General features: G+C 41.2%; 1 protein-coding gene across 3 annotated transcripts in view; it reads right to left on the bottom strand.

The window, feature by feature from the left end:
- The window catches only part of MICU1 (mitochondrial calcium uptake 1), a 110,479-nt gene that overhangs the window by 34,591 nt on the left and 52,149 nt on the right, over positions 1–23,739 (bottom strand). For 2 of the 3 annotated variants that reach the window (XM_074830200.1, XM_074830201.1), the window contains exons 7-10: positions 18,661–18,726; positions 17,293–17,407; positions 6,306–6,388; positions 1,074–1,271 (exon numbers count right to left, since the gene is read on the bottom strand). In XM_074830200.1, coding sequence (XP_074686301.1) covers positions 1,074–1,271; positions 6,306–6,388; positions 17,293–17,407; positions 18,661–18,726 — 462 coding nt within the window. The remainder of the gene's footprint in view (positions 1–1,073; positions 1,272–6,305; positions 6,389–17,292; positions 17,408–18,660; positions 18,727–23,739) is intronic. The other variant, XM_074830203.1, reaches the window with a different exon arrangement.

Here is a 23,739-nt window from a genome sequence, read left to right as displayed (position 1 = left end):
TAAATTCAGGTTAAGTTTGCAACGACTGACTTAATAGGAACTTAATAAAATGCAGTTCATTAGCCGGATCACACAACCTGAGCACGCGGACATTCATACATCAGACTGAAGCAGTAGTGAACTCCGAATACTGTTGTCTCAACAGGTGAGGGAATCTTCTTGTGCACAAATCCTCATTTTGGATGCAAATAAAAGCCTGGCTTTGGTCAAGCCAGGTTGAACCTTTGAGCCTGATGCAGAGAAAGGCACCGTTTCTGAGTCAGCTCCACCTGGGAGCCGAGACACAGACCAGGAGTCCTCTGTTGCTGTTCTTGTATTCACTTTATTCAAACAAACAATTTTGAAGCTTGATTCTTACATTCAGGCTATGTGACCAGGAGCAGGAGATTGTGAGCTGCTAACTCATGGTAATGCAAAGAAAAAAGGAGACCTTCAAATCGATTGAAAGGTAAAAAACTCAGAAGAGATGGACAACATTTCTTATAAAGCACATCAATCCAGGAGTGAATCATGGAGGTCACGTAACAGAGACCACCTATTTAGCAGGATTCAAACAAGGCTTGAACACTTATATAGCAGAAATATTCAGAATAGTGAAGTAAACAAGGTGGGGACAAAAGCAGAGATGAAGCGTTTGGGGAATGTTATAATCTCTGATCCTTCAGGGCACGGCTCACTCATTAGGACGGAGACAAGCCTTTCCCAGTAAGGTAGCAACAGACCACTCACAACCTCTACTGTTTTTTTTCTCAAGCATCTCAAATATCTCCATGGGCAGTGCCAAGGCAACAGCAAGGCAAGCACCACGTGGAGGGACAAACACCTGGGACAAGCTGGCTGCTGCTGCAACTCCACAGGAGCAGCTACCAACAAAAGCTGGAGATGTTCCTGGAGAGTGTCACAGGTACCAAAACGCTCATCAGAAACGTAACAACAGGTTTGATCTGTGAGTGCTATGAGCCACAGCTGTAGTAATTCCCTCTGAGCCCTTCCCACACTCTTCCTCCAGAAACCACGTCATGCAGCACAGTCCATGCTGCGCTGCCCTCCCCCAGACGTAAAAAACCCCAAACCTCAAGCTTCAGAATATCATGCTGCAGTTTGCGCTGGAAGTCGAGGAAGTGGGAGATGGTCAGCTTCCCCTTCAGATCCGCCCCAAAGAAGTATGTTGTCAGCGCAGAGTTGAAGCCAGTTTTCAGCGTGTTCCCTGTTGTAGACCGGTCTCTGTGGCGCATGCCCATGCTGGTTTGGGAACGAATGATGCTCTGGACCTAAAAACAAGAGGGAGGATGTTAGCATCAAAAACAGCACTGGGCCTTGGACCAGTCAAATATCGGTATGAAGTACTGCAACGCTCAGCCATGTCATAATTTTTTTTTTCTAAGATAATTCTAAAAAGACATGACAATTCAAAAATTTGGCTGAACTTAAGCTTTGGTTTTTCACAGTCCCCTTGAAAGAAAGAAGAGCGTGAAATACTTAAAATGAGTTTTAAGAAACAATTCACCCAGTTTGCAGATAAGCATTCTAACGCTGATCCTACGCCTGGTCAGCAGAGAGCAGCTTGCTCCCAGCAAAGTCGCAGGAGGAGAGAAAGCTGAGGAAACCGCGGGGAAGAAAAAAGCCTGCACACGTTTTGGAGCTTCCACTCCTGCTTTTCTGCACACCTTTGTTAGCTCACACCAAACCCAGTTAGCTCGCATGGTGTTTCCGTTCCCCTTGCGCACAAACCCAGGGTTTTTCCAGCCAAGGGCACCCTCTCCTTGCTGCCTGCCTCTCTCTGCTGTGGCTGGAAGCTCCTCTGTCCCTGGGGCAGTACAGCAAGCTGAGCGGCGGGCGGGGGCTGACCCACGCACAGCAAAGGGCTCCCCAAAAGTCCCACAGCCCAAATACAACCTCAGTGGCAGCGCCAGCAGAATAACAAGTGATGTGAAAGTATCTGTTATTAGCAGACTGGAATAATTGCAGGAAGACAGCCAAGTGTGAAAGCACACATTGTAACAGCAGTATCTCAGTGTTAACAAACCACGCAGCAAACAGCATCCTCCTCCCCTGAGCTCTCAGCAGCACCCTGTACCTTCTCAAAGGCTCTGCTCAACTCCAGTGGATGCTACGGGACAGGGCAAGGACAAGCAGGACAACTTCCCTACCCTCTACCATATGGCAAAAGGTTGAACCTGAAGGATGCAACAGCCTGAAAAATCCAACAGTTGGTTATTTTAAGGGTCTTGTGCTAATTTAAGGGGGTAGACAAGCCAAATGCACACTCGCCTCCTCTCCATCCCCAAGGATCCCACCACCGCTTCCCAGCACTTGCCTGTCTGAATGACTATTGCAGTGATATAAGAAGCCAGGATTATTCTCTGTGGAACAGCTGATCTCTTCCAACAAGGCAGAGGATTCGTATTAAGGACAACAAGTATGAGAAAGGAGGGGAAAAGCAGTCACCCGACATGCTGCCCGGCACTCAGCCTCGACAGCACGGGCTTCCCAAAACTCCAGCAAACACTGCTGCTTTGCCTTTACCCTTCCTCCTGCTGACAAAAGTTGGAAGCGAGGAAGGAAAACAGCTGCCAAGAGCTCCAGCTGTCAAAAGGATGCCAGAACCTTGTTATCGTCATATATGGGGTGTTCATTTATTTTCCTAACAAGAAAGCAAGCGCTGGAACAACCCCAAAGGGGATGCTCTGGAGAACACCACATATTGCTGCCGGGCTCACCTCGCTTGAAATGCTGCCTCTGAACCACAGACTACTGGCTATTCTTCTACTACAAGGAAAATCAAGTAGTGTCAGAGAAAAAAAATACCAAAGAAGGTTTGGGGCTTTTTTTTTTTTCCCCCCTTTTAAAATATGCACTGTGATGTGAGGAAGGATTTTTGCACTGTAAATAGCATCTCCTTATTTTGCTTTGTGCTCCACTTTAACTGTGAGCTCTGCGTGCACATTTTGGAGACAAATATTTATAAACTGTCTGAAGCAATGCAGTTTATGACCAGCTTGGAAAATTGCTCCTGTTTCTGCAGAAGCAAGTGTTTACCACACTGCAGACTGTTCAATAGCGCATCTTTTCCCGGGTGTTATTTATACAGCATCCTACGTCCCTCTTTTTCTCTCCCCATCTATAACAAGCTTTGGACATTTTGAAAATCCTTCTGTGGGCACTGGAGCCAAAATAATTTGGCTGGTCCCTATTTTGGGTAGTCCTTCTAATACCCAGAAAGGCAGGCAACCACTGCAGGAAGTTGTCTTCCAGCCCAATTAGTGCTGTCCTACCCCACAGTTCACTGATTGTAAGAAGATGTAAAGCACAGAGATGTTTCACTGTCTTTTATACATAACTTCAGCCCAAGCATTTGTGATCCATTTCATCTTTTGTACCAGACAAGGAAAAAAAAAATTAAAAAAACAATTAAAATAGTTAATGGTTTGAAATCACAAGTTAACACTGCCTGCAAGTGCACTACTTTTTGTCTAACTTAAATTAAAAATATAAGAGTAAAGTAACAATTTTCATGCTGAAAGATGAAAAGCTGAAGATGATAGTGATGCAGGCACCAAACTCTTCAGCACTATGCACTAACCATATGTATCAACTGAAAAAAACCCCATCTGAGTCTCTTCAGTGAGGCCTGAAGAAATTAAATATTTTCTCATTAGGTAGTTAAAGCCTCCAACTTACATATTAGCTGAATTAGTGCAAGTAATTTTCCTTCTTGATGAATACTCTTACTGTTTTTCAGACATTGATGAGAAAAAAAGACCTGCTGTTGGCTGTCTCTAACACAGACATGTGAAAAAGGAGTATGAAATTCATTCCCACGTGCTCAGAGCCAGCGGGGATGGTATGCTGCTTCTGTGAGAACCCTTTTCTTGCCCTTCTTTTTCTTCCCATTCTCCCCAAAATGATGTTGCTCTTTTAAACTGATGCCACCTCCAGCAGCATAACCCACTGGAAGGGCCAGTTCCAGCTGCCCCTGCCAGGCAAGATGCTTATGGGACAGATCTGCAAACCCTGCCATCCTTTGTGCTCTTACTGAGGCACTTCCATAAGGACTGAAAAAGAGTATTTACATATATTCTGTGTGTTATATATGTGTATAATGTTTTATATATGTGCCTCACGCTGAAGCTATGTGTTTGCTTTAATTCTGTTTGGGAAGCGCAGCAAATCAGCCACAGTGATAACTGTGAAGATATTGTCAGCTTCTTCTCACTTTCCAAAACAGCTCCTTCATCTTCTGACTCGAAAGCTTTGGAAGATCAGTCTTCACCAAAATATTCTGATGCTAACCAGGAATTTTATTCCTTTATATAGAGGCAGTGACGCATGTAACAAGTTTAACAAAAATATGTTCCCCTTCCTAAGGGTTTTTATATGACTTAATGCACATATAACTTCCCTTTGCCTGCTGGATGATTTGAGATAATTTAATTTTGTACCTTCATCTTCATAGCGCTTCCAAAACATTCATCCTCAAGAAAAGATTCTTTCTTACTTTACATGGCTAATAAAGCCAAACATGACGTTTACTTTGGTTAGTACTTTGGCGTTACTGCAGTTCTATTAGGCAGTTAACCATTCTCCACTTTTCTTAAATTCATTTATCTCCATAATTAATTTCGGTCTGGAACATTAGTAACTACTGTAAAACACCTTTTGAATTGTTAAATATTATCAGATAGCTGCAGTGGAGTGCTATATTCGTGCACTATGGAAATGGAAGAGCAGCATTTTTTACTCGTGAAAATAGGCAACTTGGAATTTTTCATAGCTGTATCAACCAGTACAAATCAGTAGCTTGTAGGGAGGCAGTGCCAAACAGCACAATAACCTGGACGTAGCTATGTATTCAAATTTGCACTTGAAGGAAAATGAACAAACTCCTGGGTTTACATTACAAGCTGTCACATGAAGGGATATCACATTGGAGATAAACATACTCCATTCTCCTCATAGACCAAAGTTTGCATCTAAAAACATACTGTTAACCAGAGATATTACACAGCTCTGGAGCAAACTCATAACAACAACATCATACCCACAGGTAATAATTTAAGAAGGATGACAGCAAAAGATTAGAAGGGGGGGAATTAATTTAACAGACATGCTTCGCCACTAGTTCTTCCCATTTATAGCAAGTGCCCCAAGCATGACCTTGTAGAGACTCTTCTGAAGTTAACTAGTCATTCAATCAACTGATGAGTAAGAATTTGTAACTAGATTATTCAGGGCTGCTTTGTTCTCAGATATCAGTACATAGCTTTTCACCTTCTCCAAACACGGATGTCCTCCAGCATAAAAACACCACAAGGGCAGGTTATTTTTTTAAGCAGAGTCTCGTTTCCTTTGCCCAGAAGCAGCAGCTTCCACTTGCCCGTTAAACACACAGCCCTGAGGGACACGGGGTCACAGAAGTGCCAGGTGCCACACGAATATTAGGTAGATTAGTGGTATGTCTCCTCTACCTTGTTCTTTGATAACCGAGATGGTGACTCCCCATCCAACTGGCCAGTTCCCTTGTTTGCAAACATATTTATTTTTCCTTTCATGAGTAGCACACATATGGAGCTTTGCTAATATACAGCAACTTCAGGATGTTTATGAGTTTCCAAAGCCTTAAGGTTGTTTCCTACACAGGCAAGAAAACCATGCATTCTGCCTGGGGAGGTCAGATCTTTTCCCCACTGACAGCTCAAGTCTTCAAGCTATTCTCACTCTATCACAATCATAAACTATATCTTACGGGAGGACCTCACCAGTATCAGACATGCAGACTAAGCTCATTAAAAAGCCTGCATCAAACTCCCTGTTGATGAAACCTTGTAAGAAGTAGGGGAAAGAATCTAATGAAAATATGCTGTCAATAAACATGTTTTTAGATTACATTGAAAGAAGTGGCTAAATTCTTCTCTGAAGCAGGCTTGCCCTGGTTATTATCTGAAGACAAACAAAATTAAGCAACACAGTAAAAGCTGTTGAAAGAAAGTAGGATCAAAATCCTAAGACATCAGTACTGTAAAAAAAAATTCTTTATCTACTTTGGAGGTGACATCTTGTAAAGATACCTCTGTCACAAAGTCACGGGACATCAGAGTTTATACTTACAGTTGACCTGGTTCAATGAAAAATTATTTCTTGAAATATTCAGTTAAAAAAAAAAAAAGCAGACACTGTGGCAACACAGCAGAGCATAGAAGGAAAAGATGTAAACCAGTACTAACCACAAATACAAACCGTAATAAGTGCGGCGCTCCTCTACAATGTTATGACTAAGATCCCACAGCCTTAAGAAGTCAACTTGCCTGCTCAAACTCTTCCATGTCCACCTCGCCATCACCATTCAGATCAAACATCTTAAAGGCAATTTCAAAATTCCTCTGGGGAGCTACATAAAAAGAACACAATAAAAAACAAAGACCAGTTAACGAAGATACAAAAGCTCAATAAAAAAAGGCGCAAGTTCAGAATTACTTTATCCAAAAGCTCTTTTCCATAATTCTTGCAATTTTAATAAGAAAATGCAGCTCTCTGGAACCTCTAGCTATGAGCTTCATTGTGCTCCTTTTATCAAAGGTCTCGACAAAGAGGTTGGGAGGAGGAGACGTTTCTTGAACAAAATTTGTTCCATTTATGGGTGGAAAAAGCAGGAAAGCAAGACACCATCTGGTATTTCTAATGACAATCAACAGAAAGTGACACTGTAGCAAGAGCTCTGGTCTGTTCCATACAGTATAACACCAATTTGGCCAGAGGACGTTCCTCTGACTCTGCAGAGCACTCTCCGTGCTTTGTGAAGCAGCTGGTGGGCGAGGAGCAGACCTGGACTTTGGGTAATTCTCTTGCAGACTCAGCTCTTGTCTCACTGTACAAATTTAAACAAATCATTACCCACTCTGTCTCAGTCCAGATATGACATTGAGATAACACACAAGCTGGAGCTCACCAGCTGAGGCACACCCGAGACAGCGTGGTACCTTATTTTTCACTGCATTTAGTCTATGTTGTCATGGTTTATTTAGCCAGAGCTGTGCAAAAGCATTGCTTCACAACCACCCATCACAGCAAAACCACGCTCTTTCCCCTGCATCCCAAAGAATTTCAGTACATTTCCATTTTGGGCTCTGTAACCCATCACCATTTAAAGCTATAACGTAGTGCCACAATTTTTTTCCAAATTAAGTTAATATACGAGAATTTATCTTGCTCCGCTACTTGCTACTTCAAAATACATACCACCTACAGGAATTCTGATGTTTGCTGGGATTTCTAGGGAATCCTCTAGGCTATAACTAGTGCTTAGGTTGTCATCTTAAATATATTCAAACTTTGCCCCTCTTTTTGGTCTGAAGATGGCTCTTCCACCCCCAAATCTGGCAGCAGGATGTACATCACTGGTGAGGCTCATCCCCTTTTAACCTCATCTGTTGCAATCAACTTTTAATATTTAATAAATAATGAGTAACGAGTTTCTGCAACCACCCTTCTGTGTTAAGGCATCTCCCGGATAGGGGTGAGAGGGGGGACACAAAGAGGAATCACTCGGACAAAAAGAAATTAATATGGAATTAACTGAACTGGATTTTGTACATTAGAGCTTCAATTTAAGGCCAGGAGACTTTTACATTGTGTTTTCCTCTTGCTATTATAAACTGTAGCACTTTATCACTAAAAGATTCAGCAAACATGTTAATGAGATCACTTTTTCCAATCACTTTGTGCCTTAAACAGATGTATAACAACATTAAACTCAATGGCAGGAACGGCCTGTCAGTGGCTGCTTGATATATACAGCACATACAGTCCTGCCGTTATCATCTCTGGATTTCCAATTTCCTCGTGCCAATTATTTGGGCTTTAAATTCCAAACACCACATACATAAGCGATGCCTCGTCTAACCATGGCGATCAGCAGCAGCACTTGGCGGGTTATCTTCCCTTCCATCCCCAACCCTGCAGCAGAAGCCATGCCTCCACTCAGCTTCTCTGTCCTGCCTGCTGGGACGGGGAGACCTTTGCTCGCCACCCCTCATTCACTCAGCATTAGCTGAGCTGTAAGCAGGGGGACGGGCTGTCCCCAACACCAACTTCATAATCTCTCCAATGACGCAATCTAATTAAAGGGATTTATACAAAAAGCCTCCTCCGTATCCATCCATCATTTCCAGTGATTAAGTCCCCATTTCCTTGAAGAGCAACAATATTAAGCACCTTCCAACTACCCTCTTAATGTTTAACTAACACATCCAATTTTATTCACTTTAATTGCAAGTACTGAGTGAAAGCCTGGACACAATTTCTTCTTATTAGCCCCCAGATCTAGTGCTGCATGGAGAGAGTTGTTTCCTCTATAAGGAAAAGGAGAAATATACAGAACTCTAACCCAGTTACAAGATGCTAGAAAAAGAACAATTTACACCTCTCATCTTTCTTCCCCCATTTTCTCTGTCAGGGTACAATGATGTATATTCTGAGATTGGAAAATTTGTTACTGCTTGTAAAAAATTGGTGTTTGGGATTTTTTTTTTTCCCCTTTTCTTTAAGGAAATATATAATACCAGGTCTCATTCGTGCAGACAGAGGGTAAACAGAGAAAGCAAGATACTTAACTCACCCCTCACCAAGGCAGTTTCCTTCCTTTCCCTTCTCTAAATACATATTTTCAAGAGCAGTTTATCAAAGCCCCAGAGGAGAACATCACTTGCAAAATTAAAATGAACAGTTCAGCATCAAAAATCTGCAGGGTCAGTATTTTCTAAGGACAGGGAAGGAAAGTGGCTTTAAATTGGCAAATTCAATTACTTCATTCCTTTAGCTAATAAGCGACACAGCCCATTTCTTCCTCTGATCTGCATATCTAACTCCAATTACTTGTAATGACACTTAAATCCAACAAACATGAATCTGAGCCAGGGAAACCAGAGGGCACCGAAGACAATTAGCTCATTCCACTCCTGCTCAGGAAGAAATGTTCATTAAGATGTATGTCCCTGATCTCTGGGCAGTCTGAATGTATTGGTCCCCAGCGAGAGGATTTCTGCCTCTCCTCTTGGGCATGATGTTTCTGACCAGGATTTACTGGGGAAGAATCATCCTGAAGGCAGCTGACCCCCCCCTTACCCACCCTGCCCCATTACTCATGGTTACATCAGCCTGTACAACCTCCATTTCTCTTCCTCCTCTTGTACTTACATCTTTCAGAAACTTGCAGACCATAAGAGCAGCAGATACTGGTTAGCCTAGCTAAACTTAGCCTTTCCTCACCCCCCATTTATTCTGCCCCCCAGTTTAACCATTCTCAACTACAGCTTCTCTAAATTTCCCCACTGCCTCCTTAATTAAGATGCCTCAAAACGAATGCAATATTCCTCCTGCAATGGTTATCAAAATCATTTAAAGGACCATTTGCTTTTAATATGGCACAACGCCTGCCTTTACCAGGGAAAACCATTTCTGGATTTTCCCCAAATGCTCTGCTGCCTTTCCAGGTCTCTCTGATTTTGCGAGCAATCTCCTCGCCAATCCTTTGAAACGTTATTAAGAATCAAGATTTTTTCATTGCAAGTAATTTCCCTTGGGCAATGAGTCAGAAACTGGTCAGGGTAACTGCAGCTTCTTTTCTAGCTTTACTTCTAGTCTTTAGGTGTTCAGGAGGATACAACAACTTCCTAATGACTCCTCCAAATCATTAACACAAATGAAAACATGATACTGGATCCCATACCAATACCAATTAATGAGTTACCTATTCCTAGCTCTAAGATATGTGTAACTATATCTAGAAAGATCCGGTTGAAATCATTCTGTAGAGCCAGAGCTCTACCAGCTCTACACACACCAAGTTGCTTTTTCAACTGAACTGGAAGTTAGCGCAAAGAACAATTAACACTTTTCTTGACTTGTTGGAGTATTTGGGAACAGAAAGGCAGTAAGAAAAGCATTAGTCACACACAGTAACGTTACAAAGGTGAGCAACCTCCACCAGACAAAAGGATGACGAGCAGCAGCACTGACCACACTGAAAAAACCTACTCAATCCATCAGTATAAAGCCCCAGGGAACCTCTGAGGGATTAGATGCGTTGATACAGCAACTTTAAGCCAATTATGCCATTTTTAACTATTTTCAATTATTCAGTGGACCAATTTGCAGCACTCAGTTGCTCTTTATTGCCATTTAGTCTCACCAGAAGCAGTACATTCTGAAAGACAATAAATGCTCACTGATGAGAAAAGCCACATTTCACTATTTTTGTACTCATTTGATCTTCTGTTTATCCCAAACTCAGTGCTCCACACTTGAAGAGATACCTCTCAACAAGTCTTTCCCTCTGACTCCTGTTGAAACTCATGCAGCACACACGGTTGCACACAAAAATTGTTTGTAGAGCATCCATCTCAACCGGAGGTACTGCATTTTAGGAAAACCATTTTGAATACACTTTTGGAGAATAAACATTGCTCTCTTCAGATGCAGTTAAGAATCTTTGCAAAGTAGGGTGTTTTTTTGGTGATGTTATTTAGAGGAAGTAAAACTTCTGGGTACTCCTTTGAAAACCTTCAAGTATCTCATCTTTTGGTGGGAATTTAAACACAAAGCAGCTCAAGACTCCCATATCCATCCCAAAGCCTAGTAACTCCACCAGCAATGCCAGCATGGGAAAAAAAATCAAGAATTCAGCTGGGAAGTTATTTTGAGAAACAACAGTCATTAGGAGTTAAATATTCTATGACTGCTTCTTCCCCATCTATCCCAAAACTAAGAAAAATATATGTACAAAGGCCATATTACCATGAAGCTGAAAAAAATGTATCTTCATAATCAATCCAAAATTAACACAGTCCTCCTAAAGTAGAGACATATTTTCATCTAGAGAGATGGCTGTTCAAGCCTTGCAACTATAACCATATTTTTTCATTTCCTTTTCTTAAGGCCACAGCATTAAAAAAAGGCTTACCTTTTTCCTCCAAAAGATTAATCAGGTTTTTCTCCCCCCCCTTAAGTGACATGAATCAGCATGGTCATTATTCTGTCTGACTCCACACAGCAGTATTTTAGTTAAAAAATGCTTCGGTACATGTTTGAATTGGAACATTTCTGTCTGAAGGAAAGAATCAGGGTCAGAGATGAGCTCACTGTTACAAGACCGCAGCCAGCAGCGGTATCTAGTTCATTATAAGCGACTGCACCACTAATAACGGAGAACTAGATGATGCACTTTCACATAACGCATCCCCAAATGCTGTAATATTTTTTTCGAGAACAAGTTACAGCCTTATAGGGAAGCAACTATCCATACAATATAGATGGCTGAGCCCCAGCTGCAATGAACATGGACAAAAAAACATTAAACTGTCCTAATGTTGCAGATATTTTCCTTTCAAATTATTCCACTATTTTAGAAAACAAATCCAAATCCCACCAACTTTTTTTTTTTTTAAACCCAGAAATATAAATAACACGCAGCTCAAATGAAGCGTCCACAGCAAAGGGACTGAGCCACAATATCATCAGTGCTAAAGGTAAAATATCTTTAAATAGCTAAGGGTTACTTCTTATCACAAAAAAGAATCAGAATTACCTCTGAAATACAAATGCATCATTTTAAAACTTAAGCATACAAGCCTCACTCAAATATAGACTTCGGCTTTAAAACAGTCTAACACCCAGAAAATCAAGTTTTCATTTGATTTTCAAATTCCAGTTAAAGTCTAAAATACAGTGCTCCTTTCATGAGTGGGAAACAGGTCTTTCATACGTGGTAGAAGTACACCCTATTTCTATTACTGGCACATGTTTGGGGTAGGTGTTACTTCCCAGCAGCACGAGCTGGATCATGTTGGCTGGACTGTCACCCCTGGCTCACCAGTGCAGCTCCACACACAGGGAAAGGGGTAGGAAGTGGCTAATAATGAACCTGCCATCATGCAAAGTAAAAAAGCCACCACTACTAATACTAAGAAAAGCCCTAAACAACCTAGACCAAGAGCAATGAAGTTTTTGTTAGCTCCTCACTCTAAATCCACACTGCAGGTTCACATGCCTGAACTCAGGCATGTGGATTCAAGCCCTGCATGGGTACCAAGCTCCAAGGTTACTGAGCTGCACGTGCCCACGCTGTCACGAGAAACAGTGAGAAGTGCCCAACAAAAAGGAAAGAAGGGGTTAACTAGTACAGCTGACAGCTAAAATCCCAAATAAATTGTGGTCTTGTGCAGAAGGACATGGATCAGATGTGTAAGGAACAGCTAAAGGATCTGTCACGTGAATGAATGCTCTGATCCACCCTTTGGAGAGCTGTACTACATGTGCTACCTCCAGATACAGAAATTCATGCCAAGTATGAGTACACTCTTCCTTGGAGCGATGTCCCAGATGACCCCATTTTTAATGTTTCTTCTACTTAATCAATTAAAAAAAATTAAAGAAAAATATTATTGCTGTTTCACTTACCTGTTTTGTTTCTTAGCTGGTGAACCAAAGAGACTGTGTAATTTTGACATCAAATTTTGTATTTTGGTTCTAACGCCAAAGACAAATGTACGCCTCAGTTTCAGAGATTTGAGAGAATGTGACAGCCCCTCGGCTGGAGTACAAGACTTACCTTTCAACAGCTTCTCATCGGTTACCACATGACTCAGAGCATTGCTGGAAATCAAGATTCCCTCTGAAATGCCTCTCTAAAATAAGGACCTAGAAACAAGCTGTGGAAATGGCAGCTCCAGACAAAGGCCATTAGAAGCTGCCCTCTCCAGGGAACCCCTGGAGAAAGAGAATACCCCAAACATCTGCAGGTGCTGGGATACTGCTGTGAGAGACATGAAATTACTCTGTTTCCTAATTCTATAGAATTCATCATGAGTAAGTTCCTGGAGCTTCTCAGTCAGGCTAACAAGTGCTGCGTGCAGAGTAGTCCTTCCCCACCGCAAATTCACTGTCCTCTGTGGTACAGGAGGTTGGTGGAGATCCATCAGCCCATCACACCATGCCAGTGCAAGGGATGATGGGATGAACAGAGAAAAACCAAGTGAAGACTGCAGGCAGAGAAGCTGGTAGCACATCCCATGGCTTAATGTCCGTTTTCAAACCAGAGAGGGTCAAGCTCTGCTTGGGAAGATCCCAAACTGCCAATTGCAAGAAATCTGTCCTGCTTCTGTCCTTCAGCACAGCTACTAGCCCATGGCAGAAGCGGAATGCTGAGCCAGAGAGCCTTCAGTCTGACATGAAGCAACCAGGCTTATGTTTGGAAGTTGGGACATCCCTTGAAAGAGGATCTCTGTGCTGCTCAGATACATCCTGGAAATCCCCCACAGCAGCAACTGAGCTGGCTGAAAGGTTGAAGACATCCTTGCACCATATAGTGTGGATGAGATGGACCCATGGATATGCATGTAGGTAAATGGAGGGTCTTGGAAGTTTAGAGTAAAGATAAAATTAACATGAACAGGACCAAAATATTCCTATAAACTGAAAGCAGCCTTTCCTTTTCTTGTAGGAATGAGCCCTATGGCACTTAGTGCTGCTTTGCAGGATTAAAACACCACTAGTAAGACAACAGATCTCAGTCGTGGTAGGGAAGGAGTCTGGAGACATTTGTGTCAGCCAGCAATACATATTCAAAACAGCCACACTGCAAACAGACCCTGGAGATCACATTGCCTCTGTGGAGCACTGCGGGAGAGAATTCCACGCCACCTCCATCACAGGGACCTACACAGCGCTCAATAACCAGCCAAAAAAAAATTTCCCAAGCTAGATGGTTTGGGATTTATTTCCTATGCAGGGGAAAGAAAGGAAAAAAAAAAAAAAGCTAATCTATTCCAGGTAGGAGGCTTCCTGCAGGCTAGTACCTGTAAGGGATGGCAGCTCTAGAAAGAACCCGCAGGAGAAGGGAGCTGCAGGTCTGCTACAAGAGCCCTGGCAAGAGAGTAATTACTTTGGCTTAAGCCTATGCTATTTAACTCTCCTTCCAGGAAGAGTAAATCCAGACACAGCAACAGTCCAATTACAGAAACCACACTGACATATTCTTCCAATGCCCAGCTTCCTTCAGTACGTGTTAATCAAGTAGGCATTAGTGCGCCCGGACAATGGACCACGTTTGCTCTGAAATTGCAGTCGCTGATGATGGAAAAGCTCTTTCTCTCCTTCCACCGGTTATGCAAGACTAAAGGCAAAAACCTCACAGGGAAGTGATGTCTTTGCTTTCCTACGACATCTGAAGGACCCAGGGGAAATTCCATCAGCATTTTGCTTATCCTATATTTTTCTCATCTTTCTACCTCTGCCCCAAAACACAGGGAGCAGCTGAAGCAACCAAAACCATGGGGTATCCTCAAGGCCACTCAGCTCTCATCGCCTTTAATAGAAGGCTGACTTTCTGAATCAGTTAAATGCTATTTTATTAGTTGCTTTGAAAATACATTTTCACAGAAATACAGCAACCGACAAGAACAGACAGTGCTAGAGAGAAAAAACACTTGTAAATAAAATACGGTGACAGACTTCACTTTCTGTGCCATATGCAAACAGCTGTCTGTGAGCAACATACAGATGAAGTCTCCAGCCCTCTCTCCTCCTCTCCCTCCCTGGCAGCTGCCACACGGTCCATGTTTCAGAGAATACAACTGAAGTGAGCTTCAGCCGAAGCTGCAAAGACCAATTAAATGAAAAGCTTTGGGAAGCTCTCTCAAAGCTTGGCCACGCTTTTGGTAGAGCCAGGGAGATTGGCAGGAGCCGTCTTGGCAGAATTGCTGTGTGTAACTCTCCCGAAGAGCATAATAATACAAAGCCCTTCAGGTTTCTTGGTTTTAGAGGTTATCATTGATCAGTTTTGAGTTCAATAAGCCAGACCAGACTATGAATGATCCCTTCTCATCACTTCTGAGCACAGCAGAGTAGCACCTCTCCCTCCTGCATCCCACCCCCAGACCCAATCTCACACTCCCTTTCCGATTGTCCTGCTTCAGTGTTCAATACACCACCTTCCCTTCTCAATATTTAGTGGCTTTTAGTTATGTGACAGTTCTCTTGTCCGCATACATGCTTAATGTTTGGGTTATTTAAACAACACAGTGAGAAAACCAATATTGAACTGTGAAGCTGAAGATGTACTTTCCTCATTCTACTTTATTTATTTCCCAGGGAAAGAAAATAATCAGGAACTACTGGATTCCTGCAAGGTAATATTCACTAGTAGGAGAGTAAACCAGCGTGGCATAACAGTCAATTTTCTATCTAGCCACAAGGCAAGGTTTATTTGGGAGTTTTATTTTTATAAAAGCAAATGCTTTAAAAATGGAAACAAAACTCTTCCTCTGGGGAATCACTGTTTGAAAGTAGCTCCAGAGACATTTCTCCATCTTCAATGTCCACTCAGCAAACTCCCAAAATAACTAACTACAAGTCAGCCTAAAAGTCCCAAAACACTTCCCCCCCCCCTTTCTCTTTTCTTTTTTTCCCCCCCTCTTTTTTTGAAAGCTCCCACCTTGCCCACCCCTCACAACGTTCCTCAAAGCACAAAACACCCAATTCTGTCTCCTCTTGTTAGTCTGATTCCCCAGTAACTGCAAACACAGTTTAATAGCTTGAGAACAAGAGTAAAAAAACTCCTTGTTCCCTCACCACCCTCCAAATTAAGGCTGGCTGCTACTCTAACACAAGGTGGTCCCTTTTATTTTCACAACAAAGGAATCAAACCAAAGCAAGACCAATTTCTCTTGTTGTTGCCCATGTAAGTACATGAAATTAATTCTGTGCCCTGTGTACTTGATTAGGGGGTTGTTCACCACCAGCACAGCCATAAAGTTAACAGCATGAGTGTCTTCTAAACCACATTCAGTAATGTGATACTATAGGTTTGTGAGTTCATCGTCATCTGCGGAGACTCAAATTAAAAGCCCTCGATACACAAGTGAAAACACCTTAGGTAATTTCGGCCCAGGCTAGACTGATGAAAGAAATGAACAGCAAAAGTCTTAAGAGTCAGTTCTGAGACTCAGTCAAACAAAAAAGGACAGTAAAATCATAAAACAAATTCCCTGGATTGAACTAGCTTTATCTCTCAGAGTTTGTTTTCACAACATGAAGGTCACACACAGATCTTCGCCCGCCACGTCCATTTGACAACAAACAAGACCTTGAACCTTGCTTCCCCCTGTAATAGATCCTCCGAAATGCATGTGCAGTAAAAGAAGAGCTGCCTCGCTCGTTTGTACATATTACAGCATGCAAGAACATGGGGAAAAAAATAAAGCACCTGTTGCTTTTACAAAACATCAGTGAATTACCCAGCTGACTCCCTGAACAGCACAAAGCAGGTAGCAATGGGGGACTACAGTGAACCGGGAATGTCCAGCCTTTTAATTTTTATATTAGGGTCATCATGAAACAGATACTTACAAGATTAGATGGCCAAGTTATGCTTTTTTTTTTTTTTAAGTCTGAAAATAAAATGTCTCAGTTCATTTGGACGGTGGTATATTCCCCATTATTCCACATTTTCTAATGGGGCTGAAAAATAACTGGAATCTCTGTTGACTTCTCTTTTGTGATACGGCACCTTCCAAGGGGCTAAAGAAGCTCTGCAAAGAAGGCTTTGAGTTTGCTTTCCCCATGAAGAAAGGCTAGAAATGCTGTTTGACATTACCAAAGGCTTCAGTTTCACTGCTTCTTGCCAACAATGTCAATTTTTAAGTGCCAGCACTTCAAGTGCAGAAGACTTCGCTGGAACAGATTAGCAGATCACAAAAATATCAGAAAGATAAGTCAAGCACAGCAGGGTGAAAAGACAGAAGGTATCTAATGATACTTGTTGAAATGTAAACAGCCTAACTTGTCTCCTCGTTGGATTACATCATGCACAAGCCTGAGCTTACCCAAGGGAAAATACAGCTGGAGAAAAGAGTTTGAAGAGTCTTGTAACCAGTGGAAGAGCTGGAAAGCAGTATTCATCCAAACACACGAATATCGTATGAACACAACTCAAGAACACATCTCCATTTACAGTTTTGAACAGCAGGTCAAATGACTCATTAAAAAAAAAATTTGCCACATTTTAAAACGAGAAAGAAATCATCAGAACTCATCGATCTGCTTATCTTTCTGAACCACTTGAAGCCAAGACTAAACCAGATGAAGCAATAGCAATTATTCACTCAGCTCAAGTTTCAAGTAATCAAGAATTCCTTTTAGGGAAATCTATGTAGACAACAATAGCAAACTCATTGCTTGTTAACCTTCAAAACTTAAAAAAGCAGTAACTGAAGGGAAAAAAAACCCCACTGTACTTACTGGAAAGGACCGTAGTGAGGAAGATGTAGTCGGAAAAAGAAATGAGTCCACATTCTCCAAGGGCATAAAATATGCTGTCCTCATCGGCAAATTTCTCTCGCTCCTGCGATAATTTCTATTTATTCATCCGGCCCACATCCCAAAAAGAGAAAATAAAGCAATTGATTAAATAGAAAAATGGAAGGCTTTATTTGTATCCTTACCACCAACAAGCCGTTCCATGTACACACACCCCTACTATCTCATTCATATTCAGCGGACCTTTTCCAGCCTTCAAATCTGTCAGAAATGCTTTGCAAAGATCAGTGCTTCCCCATCTCAAATAAGGGATAAGGAATCACACAATATTAGTTTGTTTTAGCCTAGCTGAAATACAAATAAATAAAACTATGTCCATTTTGCTTAAAACTGTCTAATTCTTTGAGAGATTAGTATTACAAAAGTCAGGGTTTTTAAGATAGGATTCAAAAAGAAAATTATTATATTTCACTAACAGTGTTTTAGTTATACTCTGTTGTAGCAGTAGCCAAGAACCATTTCACATGGATATAAAGTATGATCAACGTTACCAAAAAACATGTAGTTAGAAGAAGCACACAATTCAGGAGTGTGTTTAACAAGCTCACTAGGAGAACCAGGACTGATACCAATCCCAATCTCTCTCTTACTCCATTTTTTTTTTTTTGTTTTAACCTTGTTTTAACAGAAAACGCCACATGTGTTTTATCAGCTAATCGCCCTTACTAAACTAAAAATCCAAGTGCCTTTGATCCACTGAAGCTTCAAAGACTGAAAAGGATCCATAAAACTGTTAGGAGATGCACACTGAAATCCACACTGGTGATCCATTTTAAGAACACAGCAGAACACACACACACACACAGAGGAAAATGAAATTCATACAAAGAAAAGTAGGCGTGGATGAGGTTATTCCACAGAAACCAAGTCATGCAAGCACAGAAGCATGGTGAAAGCAAGGCTGAATTTAGGAACGGTTTTAGGAAAAACCACCAACAAAAACCACCACACGAGGGTCCAGCTACACAACTGTCCCCTACTGTTACCTCTGTCTAGCGGAGATCCCATCATATACAAGATAAAGGAAAGAAAACTCGTTAACCAACAGTAAAATAAGCAGGCAAAACATAACATCAAGTTGAACAGTTAGACTTGCGAAGAGCAAGAAAGTTTTGAAGCAACTGAGTTGTTGCTTTGACCGGGCGCGGCTAAGAAGCCTAAGTAGACACCCCAGCAAGAGTTAGCACGTAGCCTCTCCAGGTCAGACCCACTGTCTGCAGCTGATGTCTCTCATCCACCTCAGCTTTTGGTTTTGGGTTTTTGGTTTTTTTTTTTTGAGAGAGAACTCACCATTGTATGTGACTGCAGAGTGGGGATGAGCTCAGCTAATAATTTAGATGAAAATTTAACCCGTATCTGGCTCGGAAACCACAAAAAAAGAGACAAAAATAACCATATAGATCACCAAAAAATACAGTTTCCAGGGGAAAAAAAGTTCAGCTCTATTGATCAAATAAAACTCTTCTCAGTAGTTCTGACTTTACCATCTGGAGAGAGTCAGGAATTTAATAAGAGGCAAATCACTAACAGCAGACAACATGCTAATGGCATTCACTACATGAAAGATAACTGCTATTTATGCTTACAGGATACTAGGTTTAAGTATCATTTACTGAACAAAATGTTTTTGCTTCCCTTCCCATAGAGATGGATCTGAAGCAAAATTACACTGATGCTTATGTTAAGGACAAATAAACAATGTCTGGTTTTACTTTAAACTGAAGGGAAGATTTGGGGAGAAAACAGTTTTCTGTGATTGCTGTCGGCGGCGTTGCCAGCAGCATCTCACCTGCTCGTGTGATTTATTGCCTCTTCCTCCGACTGCCTGTCTTTAGCAGCATTTATCATAAACTAGCGATTAGCATCCTACTTCACCTGCTCGAAGGATCCCATGAAAAAGTTCCAGAGATCGGTTTATTATTTTTTATGGGTTGCTTTTCTGCACTTAAAATTCATAGTCGGCATCAAACAGCTCAAAATACTCCTCATGAACAGAAAACCACATCCACAGACTAACAATAAAAAAAATATTAAGTTAGTTGCTCTCTGAATAACAAAGGTGTAGACAGATGGGAGGGAGAAGCATTTACTCATTTGCATCTTATTTTGAGCAAACAAAGTAAACATTTTTATTTATTTTAAACAAGCATCTACTTGTCAGAAACCTTGAGAAGGCAACATACACAGCGACTACGGTGCTCAGCCTGCCTGCAGCTAATGGGGAAGGGAATTTCTCCCACTGATCTTAATAGGAGAAAATAACAACTGACCTGTACAATATGATTTTCAGGTTCCCAACACTAGGACGACAGGATTTTTAAAAAAATTTGCAACTCCCCCATATATTTTCTTCTGGCTCACTGAGAAGCTGTGCGTGTGATTGCTTTCCCCAAAGTACGTGGGAAGCTCGCCCCACTACGGGAAAGGCTGAAAGCCTCCTTCTCAGGTGTTGTTCCCCACCATAAACCATTATTTTCTACAAAATTATAACCCTCAGAAAAAAAAAAATCAGAAAACCACATCAATCTACCCAAAGCACAGCGTGGACTATTGTGATCCCTCAAAGTTCAAGGTGGAGAAATCCAAAGTCAGTCCTCACTAGCACCTAAAACCACTGTCTATAGACTTCGAGCTTCTTTTCCACATCCTAATTTCCTTCCAGCATATTCTGCCATTCCTTCTAGCCAGAAAGGTAATGTATGGCATCAGAAAATGTAGGAAAAAATTCCTTTCCAAGCCTCCATCCTCTTTTAGAAACATGTCATCTTCATAAATCAGTTACCCACACAATTTCAGGCCAACTTCCACATTTCACACCCTTTTGTATCTGAACACAAGCTAATTCTCAAAGTGCGCAGCTAAACCAGTCAGATGTCTCCCATTTAAGAATTTTTTTCTATGTTAAATCCATTCCCAAAACCAGAATAATTAGGGAAGATCATTCAGCACACCCAAAAAACATTCAAAACTGAGCATTCACAAGGGAGCAAGCCACAGGAAACAGTTTACAATTATGATGTATTTTTTAATCAAGCAGTAGATTTGTATTAAACAAGCACACAAACGAGCAAACATCCAAATTAACATGGAAAAAGAAAAAGAAATCCAAATATACCATTGCTTTCAGCAGAAGCATGGCTGTGTAACTTCAGTGAAAAGCTGCCAGTCAGTCTCAGTGGAATAAAACTTTTTACAGGCAATTCAGGCAGATTATTTTACAATACCAGGCATTGACAACAGATTAAAAAAAAAAAAAGTAATTGCATTTCAAAATACAAAGCTTGGTTTGCCCTTCCTGACTCAGGTTTGCCCAAGCCCAACAAACAGCACCAGAACATGGGTTGAACGTATCAATAACAGCGACCAACCTCCCCCAAACCCGGGTGCTGTAGAAAATGCCATATGCAGGCAACTGCCCAGACCTGTGTTCTGAACTGGCTGCAAGCAAGCAAAACACCCAGACATATCACAAACTTCACATGTTCTACCCCAAAACTGATCTACTGCTGGAGCCTCCCTTGAGCCAAGCACAGCTCCCATATAACAAAGGGGTTTTGTGGGGAAAAAAACCCCACTGGTTCCTTCCATTCCTTGCCAAATATTACTTTTATTTTGGATTTAAAAATTGTTTTCCCACAGCTGAGTAAAGAGTGAAACATGTTAATAGTTAATTCTGCAAATCTGGAAAAAAAAAAAAAAGCTGTATTTTTGCAAATTAAGGGATACCTTCTCTGCAAAGGCAGAGGCAGACACAAGGTGTGGTGCTGGTGTTTGCACTGCATTCCTAACACACATTTAGAAAAGCCTTGTCAGCTAAATCCTTGCAGCTCCACTTCATTTTGCATTTCAGAAACTACTTAATGAGCAGCATTTAATTTGCCACTTTGGGAAGAACACATTCTTGTTAAGTCACTTAAAGTTGACAGTTTGTGTTTCAATCTAGAGGAGAAAACACACTTTCAGCCCATTTATTCACAGAACTTATGTCTCAACATCACCTTTGCACTTATATGAACCAAAGCTTCAGGAATTCATCAGCCCTATGTGACCCCTTTGACAGTGCCTTACGCCTTCCAAAATGACAACAAAATAAATATCGAAGTGCATGCAAGATAATGAGTATTTCTCCAGAACCAGAAAGTAATTTTGTAAATTAGTAAGGAATTTTAGATGAAGCATAACCATCTTCTATTTACAAATATTATTACTCAGTTTGTTCCTTTTTTAAAAGAAATACTTTAAGGTTACCAATACTGTGTAAGCAAATACAAAACCGTGAATGTTTCAGTGAAGTCACCTTGCTGCAAAGCAATTCTCTTTCAGTCCCAACTGACCACCTTCAGTTACAACAACCATTTAAAAGACATCTATTAACGTATTTCTTTTATGGTTAGCTGCGGGCATATAGGAAAAGAAGTTAAAATGCTGTATGTTCAGTGCTAAGAAGAAATATTCTCCTTTCCATGGCAAGCGCTTCCAAAAATTCTGTGTTATGAGTTGGCCTAATACAGACAATTTGTTTTCTTTTTTTCTGATTTTTCTGGCTTTATGACCCTCCATATTACTGTGATTTGTCTCTTTACAAATGAAATCTCGCTAACAAGAGGAAAAGAACACCACATTACGTGCACAAGCACTAATATTAAGGAGTATGCATAGACACGATGCACTGTTAATCCTGCTTGCACATGGCTCAATACCTTGGGCTTAAATCATTAGACAGCAGCCCTATAAATAGAAAAGTATTAGGAACCCTTCTAACAATGGGAAAACAATTTTTTCTTCTAAAATTTGTTGGACAATCCATTTAATTAATGTCTTTTAAACACTCTTTAGCACCTACCACATGTATAGTTGGACATCTTCAAAAATATTAGCTAGCATCTGCCATCTCATTAGCACTAGGCAACATTTAAACGTGCAGCGGCGCAGCTCCTGCTCGCCTGGTCCAGCGGAGCCTGCAGGACAGCATCACGCTGGCACAGTACTGCAGCTCCTTCCCGAGCAGGGCTGTTGAAAATCTGGGGAAATACATACCGAGACACTCGCTAACTAATGCGTTAGCAGCAGATGCTCTGTATTGGTCTATCACACAAGACAGATAAAGGAAAACCCTTAAGAAATGCCAGTGAAAACCGCAGGCAATGCAGCCTGCTATGGTAACTAAAATTATTAATGCTTTGAACTATGTCTGCATGAAAATGCTGAACTGGAGGCTCTGGAATGAAGGAGATTTTAAATTTTTGCTCATTTTTTAGAAGATATAAACTTTAAAGAACCAAAGCCATGTAAATAGAAATTTCATGACAACTCATGTTGGCACCTCACTACCTACATTAAAGACAACTGAAATAAAGAAATAAAAAGGCTTTTAGAACCAGATTTTAAAATCGAGCCTTTCAGCCCAGATGTTCAAAAGCCCTTTAGGGAAAAAGAGGTAGGGGAGGTCCCTCTACACTATGAAACGAGGACAAAAAAGGACTTGGGGCAGAACTGAGGGATTTGGAGTTTTTAAAGCTAACTTTATAATGTGGATGCAAAATACGTCATTTTGGACACATCTGCTGGCATTTTTTATATATCACTAAAGAAGAAAAAAGTGTTTAAGGTTGCGATGGAAACAGCACGAGGACTTTCTGAAACTCATAAACTTCTTTTTGCAGTGGAAAAGTCCACAGTATCGTTCCTAGTGGCTCTAGATAATTTACTATGAAGTCTACATACTAACACAGGCAAACGCAAACAGATTCTGCACAGCAAATTGTGGTGAGTGAGTGTTAGCATAGGAAAATATTTAACATTTACTCTTGGCAGATAAATACTGCAGTTTATGACATTCCAAGAATATATTTTAATAAAGAGGTTTTTTTAATCTCTGATTTGGGGTTATCTGTATATATATTCAGGGGACAAAAAGACAGAGCTGGTCATGGATGAAGTTGTTCTCTGAATTTGAATTTGGACTTATACAGAGAATCAAACATTAGGCAGCAATCATTACTACAGGTGGTCTCCTGAGACTGGAAAGAGAAATCCACATTCCCTCCTTCCAGCAAGGCTGTAAATATTCATCACCTTTAAAACAAACGGCACCTGAAACGCAAGGCCAGCATTCTGTATGACCAAGAAAAAAAAAAATGACACAGACTTTCCCGACCCTTCGCAGGCAGCAGACCCACTCATGCAAGGGAGAAACCCCTGCTGAAAAAGCAAATAGGAAGTGCCTCGGAAAAGGGACAGTGTACACTTCTGCTCCCCTCTGCTGTGCTCAGTCGTCTATAAGGTAATGAAATCACAATGTGTAGGACCATAGAGGCATTTGTCATGGAAATTTGATGGGGGAGGATTAAAATGAGGTCCTTGATGACC

The sequence above is a fragment of the Strix aluco genome, chromosome 7, assembly GCF_031877795.1.
Source record: "Strix aluco isolate bStrAlu1 chromosome 7, bStrAlu1.hap1, whole genome shotgun sequence".
Taxonomy (NCBI): Eukaryota; Metazoa; Chordata; class Aves; order Strigiformes; family Strigidae; genus Strix; species Strix aluco.
The sequence above is the reverse complement of the archived record's forward strand: the minus strand, read 5'-3'. Positions and strand labels throughout refer to the sequence as shown.